At 38.4% G+C, this 16,326-nt stretch overlaps 2 protein-coding genes and 1 long non-coding RNA gene across 5 annotated transcripts; all 3 read right to left on the reverse strand.

The window, feature by feature from the left end:
* Nucleotides 1–64: 64 nt before the first annotated feature.
* Nucleotides 65–3,208, reverse strand: LOC111444808 (L-Ala-D/L-amino acid epimerase-like). Its single transcript, XM_023082864.1, has 7 exons — nt 2,607–3,208; nt 2,357–2,467; nt 2,024–2,240; nt 1,159–1,489; nt 1,020–1,081; nt 867–938; nt 65–386 (listed from the first exon to the last, which is right to left on the reverse strand). Exons 1-7 carry the CDS (start codon nt 3,087–3,089, stop codon nt 367–369), a joined length of 1,296 nt encoding a protein of 431 aa, XP_022938632.1. The 5' UTR covers nt 3,090–3,208; the 3' UTR covers nt 65–366.
* Nucleotides 3,209–4,357: 1,149 nt separating this feature from the next.
* LOC111444806 (lisH domain and HEAT repeat-containing protein KIAA1468-like) lies at nt 4,358–14,066 on the reverse strand. Its single transcript, XM_023082859.1, has 20 exons — nt 13,652–14,066; nt 12,327–12,479; nt 11,803–11,978; nt 10,938–11,045; nt 9,610–9,780; nt 8,964–9,530; nt 8,728–8,802; nt 8,519–8,647; nt 8,358–8,432; nt 8,053–8,262; nt 7,685–7,837; nt 7,392–7,606; nt 7,141–7,258; nt 6,862–6,994; nt 6,062–6,263; nt 5,880–5,985; nt 5,658–5,798; nt 5,442–5,565; nt 5,188–5,304; nt 4,358–5,056 (listed from the first exon to the last, which is right to left on the reverse strand). Exons 1-20 carry the CDS (start codon nt 13,842–13,844, stop codon nt 4,671–4,673), a joined length of 3,552 nt encoding a protein of 1,183 aa, XP_022938627.1. The 5' UTR covers nt 13,845–14,066; the 3' UTR covers nt 4,358–4,670.
* Nucleotides 14,067–14,318: 252 nt separating this feature from the next.
* LOC111444721 lies at nt 14,319–16,326 on the reverse strand. Of its 3 annotated transcripts, none has more exons than XR_002710732.1 (4): nt 16,256–16,326; nt 15,715–16,051; nt 15,552–15,629; nt 14,319–14,554 (listed from the first exon to the last, which is right to left on the reverse strand). It is a non-coding gene; the product is annotated as an uncharacterized LOC111444721 (long non-coding RNA). The 3 variants fall into 3 exon arrangements; XR_002710731.1 differs by having other exon boundaries at nt 16,251–16,326; XR_002710730.1 differs by having other exon boundaries at nt 15,715–16,320.

Consider the following 16,326-nt stretch of genomic DNA (forward strand, 5'->3'; position numbering starts at 1 on the left):
ATCGATATTGAGTTTATGTAGTTAATAATATAAACGAAATGCAAGAGTAACACTCTTGGTCGTCTATTTAACTAAGTTATATCACGACAATTCAACCAAATTTTATCAAATGAATATACAAAACATATCAACACTTTCTTTTTCGTGTTAACACCATAAAAGGCTTATTATAATGTACACATTTTCTCCAATTTCCATGGCCTTGTAATTGATAGCCTAAAAGGGTTTGTTCACAACAACAACAACGAAGTTTGTCCTCTACTCCTTCAAGGCTTAGCCATTTGCAGAGTGCCATGCATCAATTTAGACTAACTGGAGCATTTATTTTCTACAGAAAACCATGAGGGCCGACAAAAGTTGAAGGAATTAACGTAACCCACCAGCTTCTGCAGAATGATATCAGCCACAGAATTAGTATACACTTCCACACAAACTTTGGTTTCTATCATAAAATCATTTCAAATTTAAATCGGACTTAAGCAAATTTATTAGCTTTCTGAGCAGTGCTAAGTTGGGAGATCTCATGTCGGTTGGATAGGGGAACAAAACATTTCTTATAAGGACGTGGAAACCTCTCCCTAACAGATGTGTTTTAAAATTGTAAAGTTGACAGCAATACGTAACGGGTCAAAGTAGACAATATCTACTTGGATAAAGTCCGGTAGAGGGTATCACAGGGCTCATAAGCAAAGGAAGCTCTTGTAACCAAGAATATTGGGATATTTTTAAGAGGTAAATATGGTGCACATCCATTTGGTTGGTTTGGTAAGAAATAGCAGGATATTCAAATGGCTGTAAACAATGAAATGGCTGAAAGTAAGACTGAGAAAGATGATATGAGAAGAACACATGGCAGTATATCTCACCAGGAAGAAGATCCCAATTCAAGAACCCTCCTTGGCCTCTTGCATTATTGAACTTGTACACAGCACCAGAAACTAGTTGAGGACAAAAGTAGAGCTTAGACTCAGGCGCCGTCATGGTAAGCAAGAAAGTTCATTTTGGTTTAGAATGTTTACCTTCATAACCTCCAACAACAGGATCTTCTGCTAATAAAAATGGTGTATCAAGAACAATGTACCTGCAATTTGAATAAGGAACTTCACTCAAGCCAGGGCTCTTAGCAGAATGGTGATAAAAAAAGACATAAAAAATTACTTGAAGCAACCAACTCCAGCAGCCAAATGGCCTGCAAAGCCGGTTGCGAGTCTCGTCTCGGCCATGCTGTCGACCATAAGAGTCAGGCCTGATTTTCTTGCCAGATTTGTTATTTCTAGAACTCCAAGGACTCCAAACTTGGGCAACTTGATGTTTATGGCATCCACCAGATTTTCATCGATGATCTTCTGAACGTCAGTCAAACTCCGGCAGCTTTCATCCACAGCAACAGGTATCCCATATGTTCTAGCAACGTTGCTGACTTGGCGAAGGCCTTTCCAGTCATCTCGGTCTACAGGTTGCTCAAAAACAAGAGGAACTATCCCCATATCTGCCATTGATAACACAATTTGTCCATAATGGTGACATCAAATGCAAGTGATGGGAAGGAATAACTAAGTATAACCATTGAGGGGGCATTTGCCCACCGTTAGCAAATATTGTCCTATTGTCCTATTTGGAAGAAAAACGCGTATGTTAAGGAGAGGCTTCCACATCCTTATAAAGAATGCTTCGTTCCCCTCTCCAATCGATGTGGGATCTCACAATCCACTCTCCTTCGAGGTCCAGCGTCCTTGCTAACACTCGTTCCTCTCTCCAATTGATATGGGATCTCACAATCCACTACCCTTCAGAGCCTAGCGTTCTCGCTGGCACACCGCCTAATGTTTGGCTCTAAAACCATTTGCAATGGCCCAAGCCCACTGCTATTAGATATTGTCCTCTTTAGGCTTTTCCTTACGGGGTTTCTCTCAAGATTTTTAATACGCATCTGATAGAGAGAGGATTCGAACCGACGTGGGATGTCACAATTTACTGCACAATAAAGATTCTTAGCTGATTTTATATCTTGTCAAAATATTACCCTTCAATTTCTCAAGAAACTTAATTGCTTCTTCGGCTGTGTATCCCTCATTCGCATCAAACATGAGTGAGCAGCAGGGTAGAGCTGCATGAATAGCCTCAATAGCTGCAAGTTCTGCAGCAAAGTTTTTTCCAACAACAAGCTTAAGAGTCCCAAATCCTTGATTGTAATACTTCGACGCCAAGATTGTGGCCTCAGCTGGGGAAACAATTGGAACCTGCAGTAACAAATTTTACAAAGAAAAGTGGAAAATGAAATTTTTTATTCAAGAACCAAGAAAAAAAAAGAAAAAAAAAAGATACCATTTTAGCGCAAAAGTTCATCGAACTCAACTGTTATTGCAGTTGTCAATGTACTAGTCACTCCACCAAATAATCTCCAAAGTGGAACACGGATGCTATTAGCAACTGCATCGATCAATGCCATCTCTACCCCAGCCCTGATCTTTACAAAACAGATACCATTTAAAGAGTTACTCTTAATATCCCCACAAAACTTACTTAATAAACACATCCATTCAATTCCTTTCAGTGAAATCGACCCAAAAATAGAAACAAAATCCATAAGGGAAGATTTCACTCACCGGAGCAAACTCCCGAGGGGAAAGAAGCCCAGTAATATCATCAAACATCGAATTTAGAGTCGCCGGCGGAGTGTGGCGGAGGTAGCTGCAGACCTGCTCAGCCTTCGCAAGAACTGTTTCAAGATTCACATCAGTAACAGACACTTGGACTTCCCCCCAACCAACACACCCATTCTTCAGTTCAACTCTGATTGCAACATTCTCCACCGTTTCAAGCTTCGAATCCCCAAAATACAATGGCGAATTAAGCCCAACACTGAATGGTCTCCCCTCAGCCCTCTGCACATTTACCCAAAAAGTCTCCGCCAAATTTTTGAATCCGAAACTTACCCTTTCGGCCGAAGGGGCGGCGGAATCTGCAATTAGCTCGACACCACCACCGCCATGGCTGGAAACGACTCGAAGCTTGGAAGTGCTTCTGGGAAGGCGTTGCAGAAGAGAGGAAGAAAATGGGAGAAGAGCAGCTGAGAGAACTAAAGCCATGGATTGTTGTTCCTCTGTTGCAGAATTCAGTAACACTCTCTAGTGGGGTTGTTGGGTTCTTCTCATGCAAGTGGTTAAGATTTTGTGGCGTGAAAACTTGGAGCAGAACACTAAAATTTTTGTCGGGTTGCCAGAACATTGGCCCCTGAATAGAAGCGCTGAAAGAGACTTCGTACATTTTGGGGCTGCTTGCGAAACAGCAAAATGTCCTTTGGTGTCATGTGAGGGCCAGAGTCAGCATTCGCCTAACGTTAACACATGTGACGCTGCTCTCGCAGATTTCAGACTTACTTTATTTAGGTGAAAGTACGCGACGCACCCACTCACACCGATGTGGGACATTTCTATGTTTAAGTTAGTGCTGGGATCATAAGAGTGTCAACTAAGGTAGCAATACTATGTTTGTTTGGTGAGATCTCTTCTAATTATATTTCTCATTGTTAGGATGATCATGATATTAGCTTAGATGTGATCCACTTCTCAACTAGGCTTTTAATGATCCTTTTGGAGATAGTCCTACATCCAATCCAGTTCATGTAACACTACTTGGGAAGTTTATTATGGATTGGAGGTCATGGACTCTAGATCTTGGTCACAAGACCCTAACATCATTCGTGTAAATGAATACCATAGTTCATTACGTGTTTGTTTGCATTCAAGAAGAAGACAAAATTGCCTCTCCTTGGATTATTGTTATTAATCTTCGCCAACATATCCTTTTGGTATATTCTTTTTTTTTTCTTTTATTATTTATTTATTTATTTTATTAAAAAAGAAAAAAAATAAGAGAGGGCAATGGAAGGGACATCCAATCCACAAAGTAATTTAATCTATGATCAACATCGTTGTGGTAAAAATTGTAAGACTAGAGAAATCATTACTACATGCCATAGAGGGGAAGGTCATAAATGTCTATACCGTCAAATCGATTTTCGACGGAATGAAACAGACATATATAATAGAATCGTAACCATAGAATACGACTCTAATAAAAATGCATTCATTTGTCCATACACTGGAAGATGGTGAGAAAAGATATAATTTACATACCGCGGAGCTATAATCGGAGATACGATTGTTTCTGGTACAAAAGTTCTTATAAAATGGAAAACGTCCTACCTTTGAGGGCGGTTTGAAGTCGCATGCATTGCTTCCTAAATATAATATTTTTTAATTAATTTTTCAAAACTATCAAGATATAAAATATAAACAGAAGGATACCAAATCAAATGGGTGAAATGAAGAGCAAAACCAGTAACATGCTGATATAGCAAGGGAAAGAGATGACTATAAGGCATTAAAGAGATCCTAAATTATGCGGATATTTTCGTTTTACACATATGTAATGCAATGAAACATTACTTCTTAGGATACAATATTCTTTCTTTTTTCTTTTCACTATTGGAAGTAGGGTACAAAAGTGAGATAAGGTGAAAAAAATAATTTAATGAAAGAATGTAACCTTATTCGACATGGTATTCTGATTTCATGCAAAGACAGAAAAGGTTCTTCGCTAGAGACTATACTGAGAAAGGAAAGGAGAAGACATGCCTGAATGGTGCCTACGAGAAGTCTCCCATGTCATAAGCTCGGAGAATCGTCTTGACTTTTCACTTTGCCTCGGAGCATGTCGGTGAAACCTCCTCGCATGATTCGTCTGAACCTAGTGTCTTCAGCTGGTGGCGGCAGCACAGGATTTGGTGGCTCAACTGGTTCGCTTGGAGATGGCTCCAAAGTTTCTTTCTTTCCCAACAGGCCACCATCACCACCAAAGAAACTGCTGACGGATGAAGCTATTCCGAGATGTGCACCCATCACCTTACCGATGGTTTCAAATGTTCCTCCTGATCTCTCCTTCATTATGATTTCAAGAGCTTCCTTGTGTGCTGGATCCAGAGCGTCTAAATCTTTTAAAAGGTTTTGTATGGATGGAAGGAACAACTCCCGTATGCTGGTTGCCGATAGGTCTAAGACAAGCGAATAATTTTATATGATTCAAATGTAAGAGTTTCACTGGTCAGTGGGAGTAAATAAAAAAATCAACAGAAGAGAGCAAGTTTGAGCGTCCAATTTATAAGTCTCACAGAATGAAACAAACCTGTAGCGTCCAAAGCACGAATTGCTTCACAAAATGCATCAGCTCTCTCACGGCGACGCATCAATGAACTTGACGTAGGTGGTGCCGCTGAGAGTTGGAAGATCTTGGATAAAAGATGTAGCATGTTAAAGAAACAAATAGACTACGTAATCTGAATATGCAAAATGTCCAGAAAGTAATATGCCTTCTTATTAGCCTACTGAAACAGTCCTAAAAATTCATAGAACGATATTTAGAATGACCGCCAAGGATATAATCTCTAAGTCTTTCTGTTGTATGAGGTACAGCCACCACCAATGCACGGACCACAGCTATAGTAGCCTCATGCGATCCATCTTCCAGAAAAGCATCCATTTGAACCCTTATCTTCTCCACTATCTAAGGGATCCAAAAATTTAATCAGCTACCCCTCGTAGAGTGTTCCAGAAGTCTAAAAATACAGTCAAATATAGCTAAGCAAAGATACATACAATGTCATTCTTAAAATGTTGTGCAACAGCTCCAAATGCATCTATGCTTGCATACTTCACATTCAAGTTGGGGTCTGATCCCAAAGTAACCAGAGCAGGCAAAATGTGAGTAGACGCAACTTTTGAATCGGTGTAAGGTACCTAGCAATAAATTATAATTGATATAGCTTTCAATATGGTGTTTAAATCAAACGGATACAACTCCAGAACAATTAAGCTTACAATAACTTTTAGCAGATTGGCAGCACTGGTCTTCATACTTATGTGAGAGCTAACAACCATCTCCCACAGAATATTAAAAATGACACCATGGTGCTGTTCAAATGTGCTGCACAATGGAAAGCAAACTCAGAAGGGAAAACTACAAAAATTAACTATCTATAGGTATTTATTTAGATACAAACCAAAAGAAGCGGATTGCATCTACAATCTCAGTAAATTGATTTGCTGATTGATTCTCCTCCTTAGACCCTTCAACTAATAGTTTCCTCAAAAACTGCACCAACTCTTCGTGTTTACTAGGAGCACCCAAAACACCAACTAAAAGAAGTGGCAAAACACAAATTGTAGCAAGTCTTCTGCCCAAAAGGGTTTTTGGTTTAAGACCTTCAAGAAATAAATCATCACCATATATTAGAAAAGAACAAATTGTAAAACATGTGGGGTTGTTATCAATATAAAAATCAAACATAAGTATAAAACACTCATCAACTTTTTTATAAAACAATAAACAAAAAATAATTATTAAACCATTATTATTTTTCTATTTAAAAAAAAATCAAAAACCAAAAAACAGTAATCAAACAAGTATGGTTCTTTGTTTTACAAAATCAGAAAACAGAAGGCGGTTACAAGCAAATTTGGTTTTCTGTTTCTCCAAATCAGAAAACAAAAAACATATATAGCTTAGTTTTTTTTAAAAAAAATAAAAACCAAAAAACACAGCCTAATGTTCAAAACAACTATAAAAATAAATGAACCTAACTACAAAATTAATACCTACAAAAGCAGTCTCATCCATCTAAAAGAACAAAAAAAAAAAAAAAAAAGGAAATTCAAGTTATGGAAAATATTAGTTTCACCCCTTATTTAAATTTCAATTCAATTTGATAAAATTAAAACTTTAGGGTTAAATCTAACTCAGTCAACTAAGTACCCAAGTAAAATTTTCCCCAACAATTGCAAAATGTATTTGATAATTTACCTTTAATTCTTGAATGGACAGCTGAAGGGAAAAATGCCAAATCTGCACTTTCCCCAACTGCTACCAAGAATACAGGCAGCATAATATGTGTCAAATAAGGATCGCCGAAATGTTCAGATACAGCCAATAGAAACTGCAAAGCCCAAAAACGAAATATAAAAAAAAAAAGAGAGAGAGAGAGAGAGAGAGAGAGAGAGAGAAAAGGAGATTAGAGAAAGAGGGTAACGCACCAAAAACAAGATTAAAAACTAAAGAATGACATAGATAATGATAAGGCACCTTAGTAAGTCGATTTCTCAAGTTGTCTTCTTTCTGAGGTAAAAAACAGGCCAGTTGTATTAAATCAGGAAAGCAGTCTACATGAATCCATTCAAAAGCTGGCCATTCAATGCATCCCCTAGACAAATAGTATACCAGAGTCAAATTGATCTGAACTTCTTTTCCGAAATGTAAGAGTTTAGGGAAAGGATCATGTTCCAATTGTGTAGAAAATTAAAAGAAAACCATAACGAGAAAAGAGAAGAATTTACCCGGCATACAATTCAAGCATGGAAGAAGAGATCATGGCTTCTGCTGTTTGAGTTACTGAAGAAAATGGGCAAGTTTCAATTGCTTTATGGTGCACAAATGGGAGCAATTCTGACAGCATTCTTAGTAAGACATCAACATTCCAACGTTCACGTTCACCTAATGAACGAAGATGAGAATCCACTGATCCTTCAACACCGGAAAGAGGTGGGCACCGCTTCAATATTGAGCAAATAAATTAGACAATTAATGAAGTTTCTAAACAGACCAAGAAGATGGTGAGATAAAAGCACACCTGAGTAGAGCTCAAAATATGAGACAATAATACTCTTAATACATGGTCTAATTTATTTCCCCACTTTATAACTGCAGGAACCAATTCCTTTATTGAAGTTTCCACAACCACACCAGCTGGATCACAGACCAACTGGAACATCATATCCTCTACCTGTAGACAAACAAAATTAAGTATTAGATGAAGAAACTCGTGTCCTAATACCTCCTCTTATCCCTCTTATGTGTCATCCAATTGATGGCAAGGGGAACGGCTCCACTCCCCAGACCATGTGTTATCAACCTGTTCTAGAGCTTACATTGTAGCAAATTCCCTCAAGTCAGAATTCTTCTCCATGAATGCCTCGTAGCATATTTAGTGAGGCTGACCTTGTAATATTTGTCAATGTTTGGAAAGAGAGGAAGCAGCATAGCAAGATTATGAACAGCAGCCTCCCGCACAACAGTTGCAGAATCTTCAATCAGTTGTTGCACAATAGATAGAATAAGTGAATCACGAATCTCTGGCCGGACGAACTCTGCTAACTCTCCACATGATTGAGCAACAAGTAGTCTACGTTCCTCATACATGTGATTTATCTGGTTACAAATTGAAAAACATATATAAAATATTCCTTCAAAAGTACACAAAAGGTACAAATGATATCTCCTACGACGTAGACTGCAAAACTCACTTGTTCCCAGCACTGAGGAAGTAACTCTGTTTCTGTTCTCATCTCTCCAACACTCTTAGCAAGGGTAACACAAGCCTAAATAGTAGACGAAAGCTTCATTATGAAAAACATAAAAAGGCAACCTCCAAACACAGTTGAAAAAATTAAGGAAAAAACCCCACATCCATAATGATACGTCTCTGCTGTTCATCTGGACGTTTGATTAAATTAAACAGTGTGTGAGTTAAGGAATCCCTGATGCCACTATCTGGATGACGCTCAATTGCGCACATAATAAGGGGAAGAAGCTCCTGAAAGTCAGTACAAACAACAAATCAGAATATGGAAGTAAGACAGATTTTTGATCCGTCACTGAGAGACTGAAAAGAACCTCACGATGATTGATCAAAACATAAGGAACTATCTTCGGCAAGGCATCTGCAAGTATCTGAATGGTCCCCAAACCCTGTTGATCATAGTTCATATATCTAAGTTTAAAAGATAAACATGAAGAGAAGAGTAGATGAACATGAAAGATTGTTGGGCAGGCATTAGAATTGCAGCCAGACCCCAGTACAAGAAACAAGTCTGTTCAAATGTGAACTGGATAAGGAACTGACTAATTACCTTTTCAAAAACAGCTTCATCACATGAATTGTTTTCTTTCACAGGTAACACATTGTCTTCTGTCAGTTGCTGACCATTTTGTTCGGAGATGCTTTCTTTATTTTCCATACAATTGTCATTATTTGATGAAACTACTGTAAGTTCATGCAAAACTTCATCAGATTTGCTCATGTTGTTACCAGGAGTTTGAGTGGCCAGTGACCGAATATCTCCATTATCTACAACCATATTCCCTTCATCTGACATATGAGCTAACATGTTTTTGTCTTCATGTATCTCAACAACAACGTCTTCTACATTCTCAGGCACTTCCTTTGTAACAGTTGGCTCAACAGGCTTCAATGCATTCATATTTTTTGCCTTTAAAGTCTCAATTTCAATTTTCAGTAACTTTATTTCCTCCTTGTATGTTTCAGAGGACTGCAATTGGCCAGGATCCACATCATTAGTAACTGAGTACAAATTAGAATGAGATCCCTCAATTTGCATTTTTAGTGCAGTGATTTCAGCTCTACAGTCATTGAGTTCCTTTCTCTGGTGCTCCCAAGATTTCTTTAAATCTTGTACCTAAAGATGAGTGCACGTCATTTTATGAATTAGGAGAAAAATTAGACAGCACTTCCGAAGTATATTGAGGGGGAAATACCAGGCTCTCTTTATCTTTAATATCCTTCTGCATAGTTTCCAAAGACTTTGTTAATGCACCTATCTGACCCTCTGCCAAATCTTTGTTTCTTAGCAAGCTTTCCTTCTCTTGATTTAATTTCTTGTTTGCTTCTAGCAAAGATTCATTCAGTCGAATCATTGCAATGTTTTCCTGTAAAGCAGACACATGGTAATGATACAAACTGAAATTCAGAAAACATGTCGGCTTTATTTATTGAAAAAAGAAAAGAAAAGAACTATTCTTGGTCACTTGAGGCTAACATATAGGGCTGAACTGACTTCGGGTTTTCTTGGTGAAGATTAAAGGGTGCCAGCTTGTCAATTGGAAACGGACCTCTCTACCTCCCTCACCTTGGAGGCATTGGTGTCATCGCTTCGAGAAGCTTAATTGGACACCCTTGATTAAAAAAAAAAAGTCAGTTGGGCAGCTAGGCACATTCACTAGTAAACCAGCCCACATCAACTTGATAGCCAATATGCCTAAATTGAATTTTCCTCCCACAAAAATATTGTCTGGAAATATTCCCAAGAAGCTAACAAGAATTTTATGGTCCCTAGCTTACAAGGGCTTCACAATGAAAAGGGTTCAGTCAAAAAACTCTTCAACATTCCCCTTAGATGAAATTTCTGTTTATATTTTGTCCATAGCGATTTGGCAATGAAATGGCGACCATTTCTTCCCCCAAAATTTGGGGATTCCTGTTGTATCCCTAGAGACAACATGGATTGGCTACCAGAGATCCTTTATAAATGGAAGGTAACCAACGAGGCAACATGTTAAAGTTATGCGATTAAAGCTCTCTTGTAGTCTTTTTTTACTAATATAACAAACCTTTTCAATGACTAACAAAAATCTTTTGATTCCTTCTTGTGACAGGATGCAATTCACTGCCTCTAATTAGAGTGCCATCCATCAGCCTTTTGGCAATTTTACTAGTTTATTGATGAACCTAGACTGGCATTGCTTTATATAGTACCTTTTAGTGCCAGGCCTACTCTACCCTTAACCATTATTTTCTAAATTTTCTTTAGTTGGAAAGAAATACTCATTTCTTATCCAAGTAATAATAATAATAATAAATAAATAAACCATCTACCATAACCCAAAAAAATTTCCAAGCAACGAACAGGGAAAAAAACGAAAAAACAGCACTGAAGCACAATGGGATATTAATATATATCAGTAGCATCTAACTTTAACCGTTGCTTTGATGGAGCAGCGAGAAAAGTGCAACAGGATATTAGTATTCATAAGAAAAGGCTTTAAATTAACATGAAAGCAGCTTGCACACTTGAACCAAGAACTACCTCAGCAGCTTCTGAGGTGGAGGATAGATATTGATAGTAGTAGTGACGCAGGGCATCTGATACACATGCAGGTGAGTTAGGCCAAACATCAAGGTTTTGATCTGTAACCTGCACAGGAAAAGGTAATATATAATTTAAAATACCTGTGGATGCCTATGTAGAGTCTGAAGCACACTATATGGACCCTCAAGGCAGACTCTACGCTTTTCCTTTTTTTTTAAGAAAATTAAATAGGACACTCTATTCATGTAACAAAAAATAAAACAAAAAAAGATTAAGCATAAGTACCAAAAAAAAGCCACTTAAAGAAGTCATTGTAAAAATGACAACAAATTGATGAGTTGTACACACACATATATGTTAAATCACGAATCAATCTATGATAATGGATTACTATAAATCAAATTATATCAATACTTCAACACTCCCCTATACTTGTCAGCTTGAAAATCTGTAGAGACCCAACAAGTGGAAGTCAATAATGACATTACAGGAATTCAAACACGTAGCTTTTAAGCCAATGGGTAACAGTAAATATTTTACATGAAACCACTCAAAGAAATATCCGTATAATTCTGGTAGAAAATCAAAGATTTTTTGCTCTGTACTCAAATCAGTTGTCTCTCACATTAAACATCTTGAACCATCTTAGAAGTCGTCTTTTCAAAAGTTATGACGTTATTTATTGAAAATAGATTATCTTTTTTACAGATGGAAACCAAAGGCATCTCAGCTCCCCTCTTCTAGGACAGTGATAGATACGACAACTAAAGAAAATCCACAGATGATAGAACGAATATATATATATATATATATATATATATATATATATATATATATATCCATAATCTTGCATAGTGTATACCTCTTCATAAAATGTCATTGCAGTAAGTCGATAACCTGCTATAAGCAGATATTCCTTCACAGCACAATTAAGATCTTGACGTTCATTGTCTTTAAGTGGACCCAGATCAGAGGAGGCATTCCTATTTTCTTGATGAATCTCTTGCCGAATTCTTATAGTAGAGTCGGCCTTTGAATCTGTTAAAACCAACCCAGAGAAATAACTTTGGGAATCGGATAATAGCAGATAAGCATTGACCAATCAAATAAATTAATACTATAATAATTATTCACACATTGCAGACAGATGACTGAAATCATAAAAGAAAAAATTTGTGGCGTCCACAAGAATAGGGATCACCCCAGTTGATAAAAAGGCCATTGTTATTACCCTAAAAACCTAATTCCTTGACATTGCAACTGTAAGCAAATAAAGTGAGGTCATCAATGGCTGCTGCACTACAACTTTCTTCCTTTATTTCCAAACCCACTAACTTTTCCGGGAACAGTACTGAAAAATCTGAAATGCTGAAAAAAATAACTTACCACTCAACTCAACTGAATGGGCCTCATTCTTTTTCTGCAATTCGATCTTCAATTTTGAAATGTCTTCTTGAGCTAAGCGCAGCTCATACTCGCTGATAGCTAACTTTTCTTCTACTGCTTCTTTCTCCTCCAACAAACTTTGAGGGTCTGCAACTGCTCCAAATAGGAACGAGAAGAAAAAAAAAGGATATTACATCTAAAAACAAGACTAAACACCAGTACCAGTGAGTATGATACTCAATGAAAATTTAGTCTCCGACAGTAAAGAAAGCAGAAAACTTAATTTATTTTACAAATTCCTTCTTAACCAAATATATAAAAGACAAATTGACGTTTATATTTTTTAAAAATTTCATTAAAGAGCAAGCCAACATACAATGGTAGACAAGGTATAAAACCTAAAAAAAAAAAAAAAAAAAGACAAAGGGATTACAGAAAGATCCTATAGTTGGGCTTAACGAAAAAGAAGTAAAAGTACCACAAAAAATAGTAAAACTATTTAGAGAGGGCTCCACAGTAGGCTTAGATTCAATTGTTTCTCAATTCTCAAACTCTCCTTTACGGTTATCCTTAAATACTACAAGACTTATTTCCATCTATACCGCCCAAAACAAAGACTTGTCTGCACAATCCGATGGGAGGGATGTTTTGATCTGCGATCCTCCATTGGAATGTGAGTTGAACTTTGAGTTGTATAAGGTCATAATCGAATTATTATTTAGTTGAACTTATTCTATCTGCCTCAGTCTGTCTTGCTATATTTTGCCAACTTCTATCTCATGATCCTACATCCGTGGGTATTGAACTAGTTTTCTCAACTCTAATGTCAATCCACTACCTTACATAACAAGACAGTTGGAAGTCCTGCATCAAACCTCCAGCATAAGCTATGATTTATTTCCTCCACTTATTGAAAAAAAAAAAACGTTATAATGTCAGGTCTAAAGATAATGTATAATCTTGATCAAGCTTGTTGTTCGAGCCAAAATCTGAAATAAAAAAATTCCGAAGATCTCAATCATTGTTTGAATTCGATTAAACAAATAATCGCAATTTGGAAAAGCAAATAGAACTTATGTTTTTACGTCAATACACGCTACCGAATTGCCATTGAGCTCAACAGAAACATTTGGAGCCCTAAGCTTGAGATTGAGCGCGAATTTTTAAACCGCACTACTTCAACAAAATTTGACAATAGTAGAAATCAAGTTCTAATCACGTACCCCTAATTTCTTAACCGAATGGAAGAAATAGAAATAGAGTAAATATATACAAGGAAAATCAGAAATCACGAAATCGACAAGATAGAGTGGGGAAATAAAAACCTCGAAGAGAATTGAAGCGAGTGATTTGATCAGGAGGGAAGTGAGCTGGATCGGAGAAATACTCCTTGAGGCGAATGGCCTGGGCATCCCGGCCATCGTCGAGAAGCTCGTGGAGAAGCTCAAATGCAGTCAACACATAGTTCTCCTCCAGCAAAAAGTTAACAACGCAATTGCACAACGACGACCTTTCCATGTCAAGGGAAGTTACTTGCGCAGAATTGATCACATACTACCTCAGCTCAAGGAGAACCACTGTTTCTGCTCCAACTCCATCTTCATTACGTCGCAATTGAAGTGAAGGAGGGAGGAAAAAGCGGCAGCGAGCTCTGCTAGATCTTACTTCTCTAGTTCGATTTGAGAAAATCGGCAATTTTTGGATCTTCGTGTTTTCCCAACAAAATTATCTTTTGTATGAGATGGCAAACGGCACTTCTTTCAAGTTCTTTTTTCTTACGCTTAATTTAATAACTTTAGTTTTTTTAATTTTAATTTTATTTCAATTATCGAGTAATAGTATTCATTTTATATCATTCGAGTTAAACTCGTTTTTATATTTAATAATTCTAATTTTGGTAGTTTAAATAAATAATAAATTAATATTTCATAAGGATTAGTTTGAAATTTAAATTATATTATGGTCTGTCACGACCCCAAATTAAGCCGTGACTAACATTGTATGACATGTAATGCATAAACGAGAAATTCAAGGAAATCATTTGTTTCAAAAGAAAAACATATCTTTATTAGAAGGACATAAGTGCCTAGGTAAAAGAAAAACAAGGAAAGGAACATGTGAGACAAAGTGTACTATTTAGTAAACTAGACTGACGCCCCGGGACACGCTTCCTCTGTGACAACCCACATCGATCGACGCGCCCTCTCTTGACTCGACGCCTCACGTACCTGAAAAAAAAAGTATAAAGGGAATGAGTATAAAAATTATACTCAGTAAGCCACCTACTTGTAGGCTCTTACCGCACCCTAAACTTAGCAGACGATCACGGGCTTTCCTTTGGCTCTAGAACAACTGAAATCGGGCCTTACCTCATTAGGGCTTTCTCTCTTGGAACTTATCCCTTTGGTCCTCTTTGGTTCCTAGACCTTTTATTTAAACCCATAGAGTTCCTTTTATGCTAACCTGTGTTGGACTGGTGCCTTACGAGTGGCTACCTCGGCATGGGTATGAGATTATCTGGGGTCTTGCCTAGGAAGTGAGCTGCAACCCCCTAGACCCATGATAATCCCCCTGTATTTGGGAGGGCTACCTCCCCTATTCCATCCAGCTAAACGGTCAATTACGACGTGGGTATCCCGTTTCCCATACTAAACGGCTATCGAGCAGTCGAGTCCTGATCAGGAACCCGCTGGTCCCCCACGAAGCTATATCACCATCCACACACAAGTAGCTTAAGGGTACTCTAAGGATGTTTCATGTGCCGTGATGGTCTGATAAACTAATAGGGAAAGGTTAAGTCGATCCCTTGATGGTTTGTCGCTCTAACCATTGTCTTCTAGTCTTATTCATAAAGGTGGCCCTAAAAATAACCGAGTACGTACATAACTATTATCCAAAAACCTCAAACATATTTCATGCAAAGTAATCATACAAGCTCGACGGGGTGATAACATCCATCAATTCCCGGAGCACAGAGTTCGCAAATTTTCCATTCTCCATTCAGCAAAAAGATATACATATGCATAAAATAAAGTGGGAATTAAGAGCATATAAGCAGTATCCAAGTAACTCTCATAACAAATCACAGCATACATCTTACGTTCAATAAACTATTTCCTACGAACATTTACGGGAAAGCTACAACCTAAAATATTCAGACTAGCATGCATGCATCCCAAGCGGTTCCTACAAGTATTACTTCCTAAATTCCGTGTGGCGACTTACTTGGATGCTACGTGCCCTTACGCAGCGTTTCCACACACTTGGCGTAACGAGAGGGGGTGATTTTTCCTCAATAAGGTCCTATTTCATACAAACAAATGGAGTTAGGATATGAATCAGGGGAAACTAGGGAAAACAGAAGCCGATCGGGCCAAAAACAGCTTACACGCGCCTCCACGCGCCAGTCACGCGCTGGGGAGCAGCCACTCGCGGGTTCCACGCGCGAGTGTCACGCGCCCAGAAATTCCTGCAGTCGCGGGTCGCGGGTTCGGGTCGGAAGCGGTGATTCGGGTGGACCGCGGGTCGTCAACTGGATTCGGTTCGCCGTGCGGGTATCGGGTCAGCCAAGGAGCGCGGGTCGGGTCGCGGAGCCAGGGACGCGTGTCGCAGGAGCGCTGGAGCCGCGTTTTCCCAGGCGGCGCTCGACGCGTGTCCGGGGGCGATTGGCGCACGCGGCCCTCTGGTTGGTTGACGCGTGGCACGCCGGCGGCTTCTCTCTCCTCCTACCAGAAAATCAAGGCTTCCGATTAGTTTTTCCGAGGTTTCTTTCCATTTTCTATCTTTCGATTCTTAACCAAAACAGAGGTGGTTTCTTCAACAAAGTTATAGATCATCTATCAACCTACGTGCCAATATTATTTTCTTGATTTTTGCTTAGTCACACGATGAGTTTCGAGCGTCGAAAAGAGGTTCGGTAACAACCTTACCGTTCTTGGATAGTCTCTCAGATCTCGTCGTTCCGTCCGTTTCCCTCACCAAGATCGGTAGCGAATCCTCC

This window comes from Cucurbita moschata, unplaced genomic scaffold (genome assembly GCF_002738365.1).
Source record: "Cucurbita moschata cultivar Rifu unplaced genomic scaffold, Cmos_1.0 Cmo_Scf00007, whole genome shotgun sequence".
In the NCBI taxonomy this organism is placed as follows: domain Eukaryota; kingdom Viridiplantae; phylum Streptophyta; class Magnoliopsida; order Cucurbitales; family Cucurbitaceae; genus Cucurbita; species Cucurbita moschata.

What these genes read in the sequence shown, in the direction of transcription:
- LOC111444808 (XM_023082864.1), bottom strand. Translation starts at nt 3,089, where the DNA reads ATGGCTTTAGTTCTCTCAGCTGCTCTTCTCCCATTTTCTTCCTCTCTT. An exon ending in GCTGGAGTTGGTTGCTTCAA is followed by an intron (nt 1,082 to 1,158) that starts GTAATTTTTTAT and finishes TTCAAATTGCAG; the next exon opens with GTACATTGTTCTTGATACAC. An exon ending in TGTTGTTGGAGGTTATGAAG is followed by an intron (nt 939 to 1,019) that starts GTAAACATTCTA and finishes GTCCTCAACTAG; the next exon opens with TTTCTGGTGCTGTGTACAAG.
- LOC111444806 (XM_023082859.1), bottom strand. Translation starts at nt 13,844, where the DNA reads ATGGAAAGGTCGTCGTTGTGCAATTGCGTTGTTAACTTTTTGCTGGAG. An exon ending in TGTCCATTCAAGAATTAAAG is followed by an intron (nt 6,264 to 6,861) that starts GTAAATTATCAA and finishes TATTTCTTGAAG; the next exon opens with GTCTTAAACCAAAAACCCTT. An exon ending in GATGCAATCCGCTTCTTTTG is followed by an intron (nt 5,986 to 6,061) that starts GTTTGTATCTAA and finishes TCCATTGTGCAG; the next exon opens with CACATTTGAACAGCACCATG.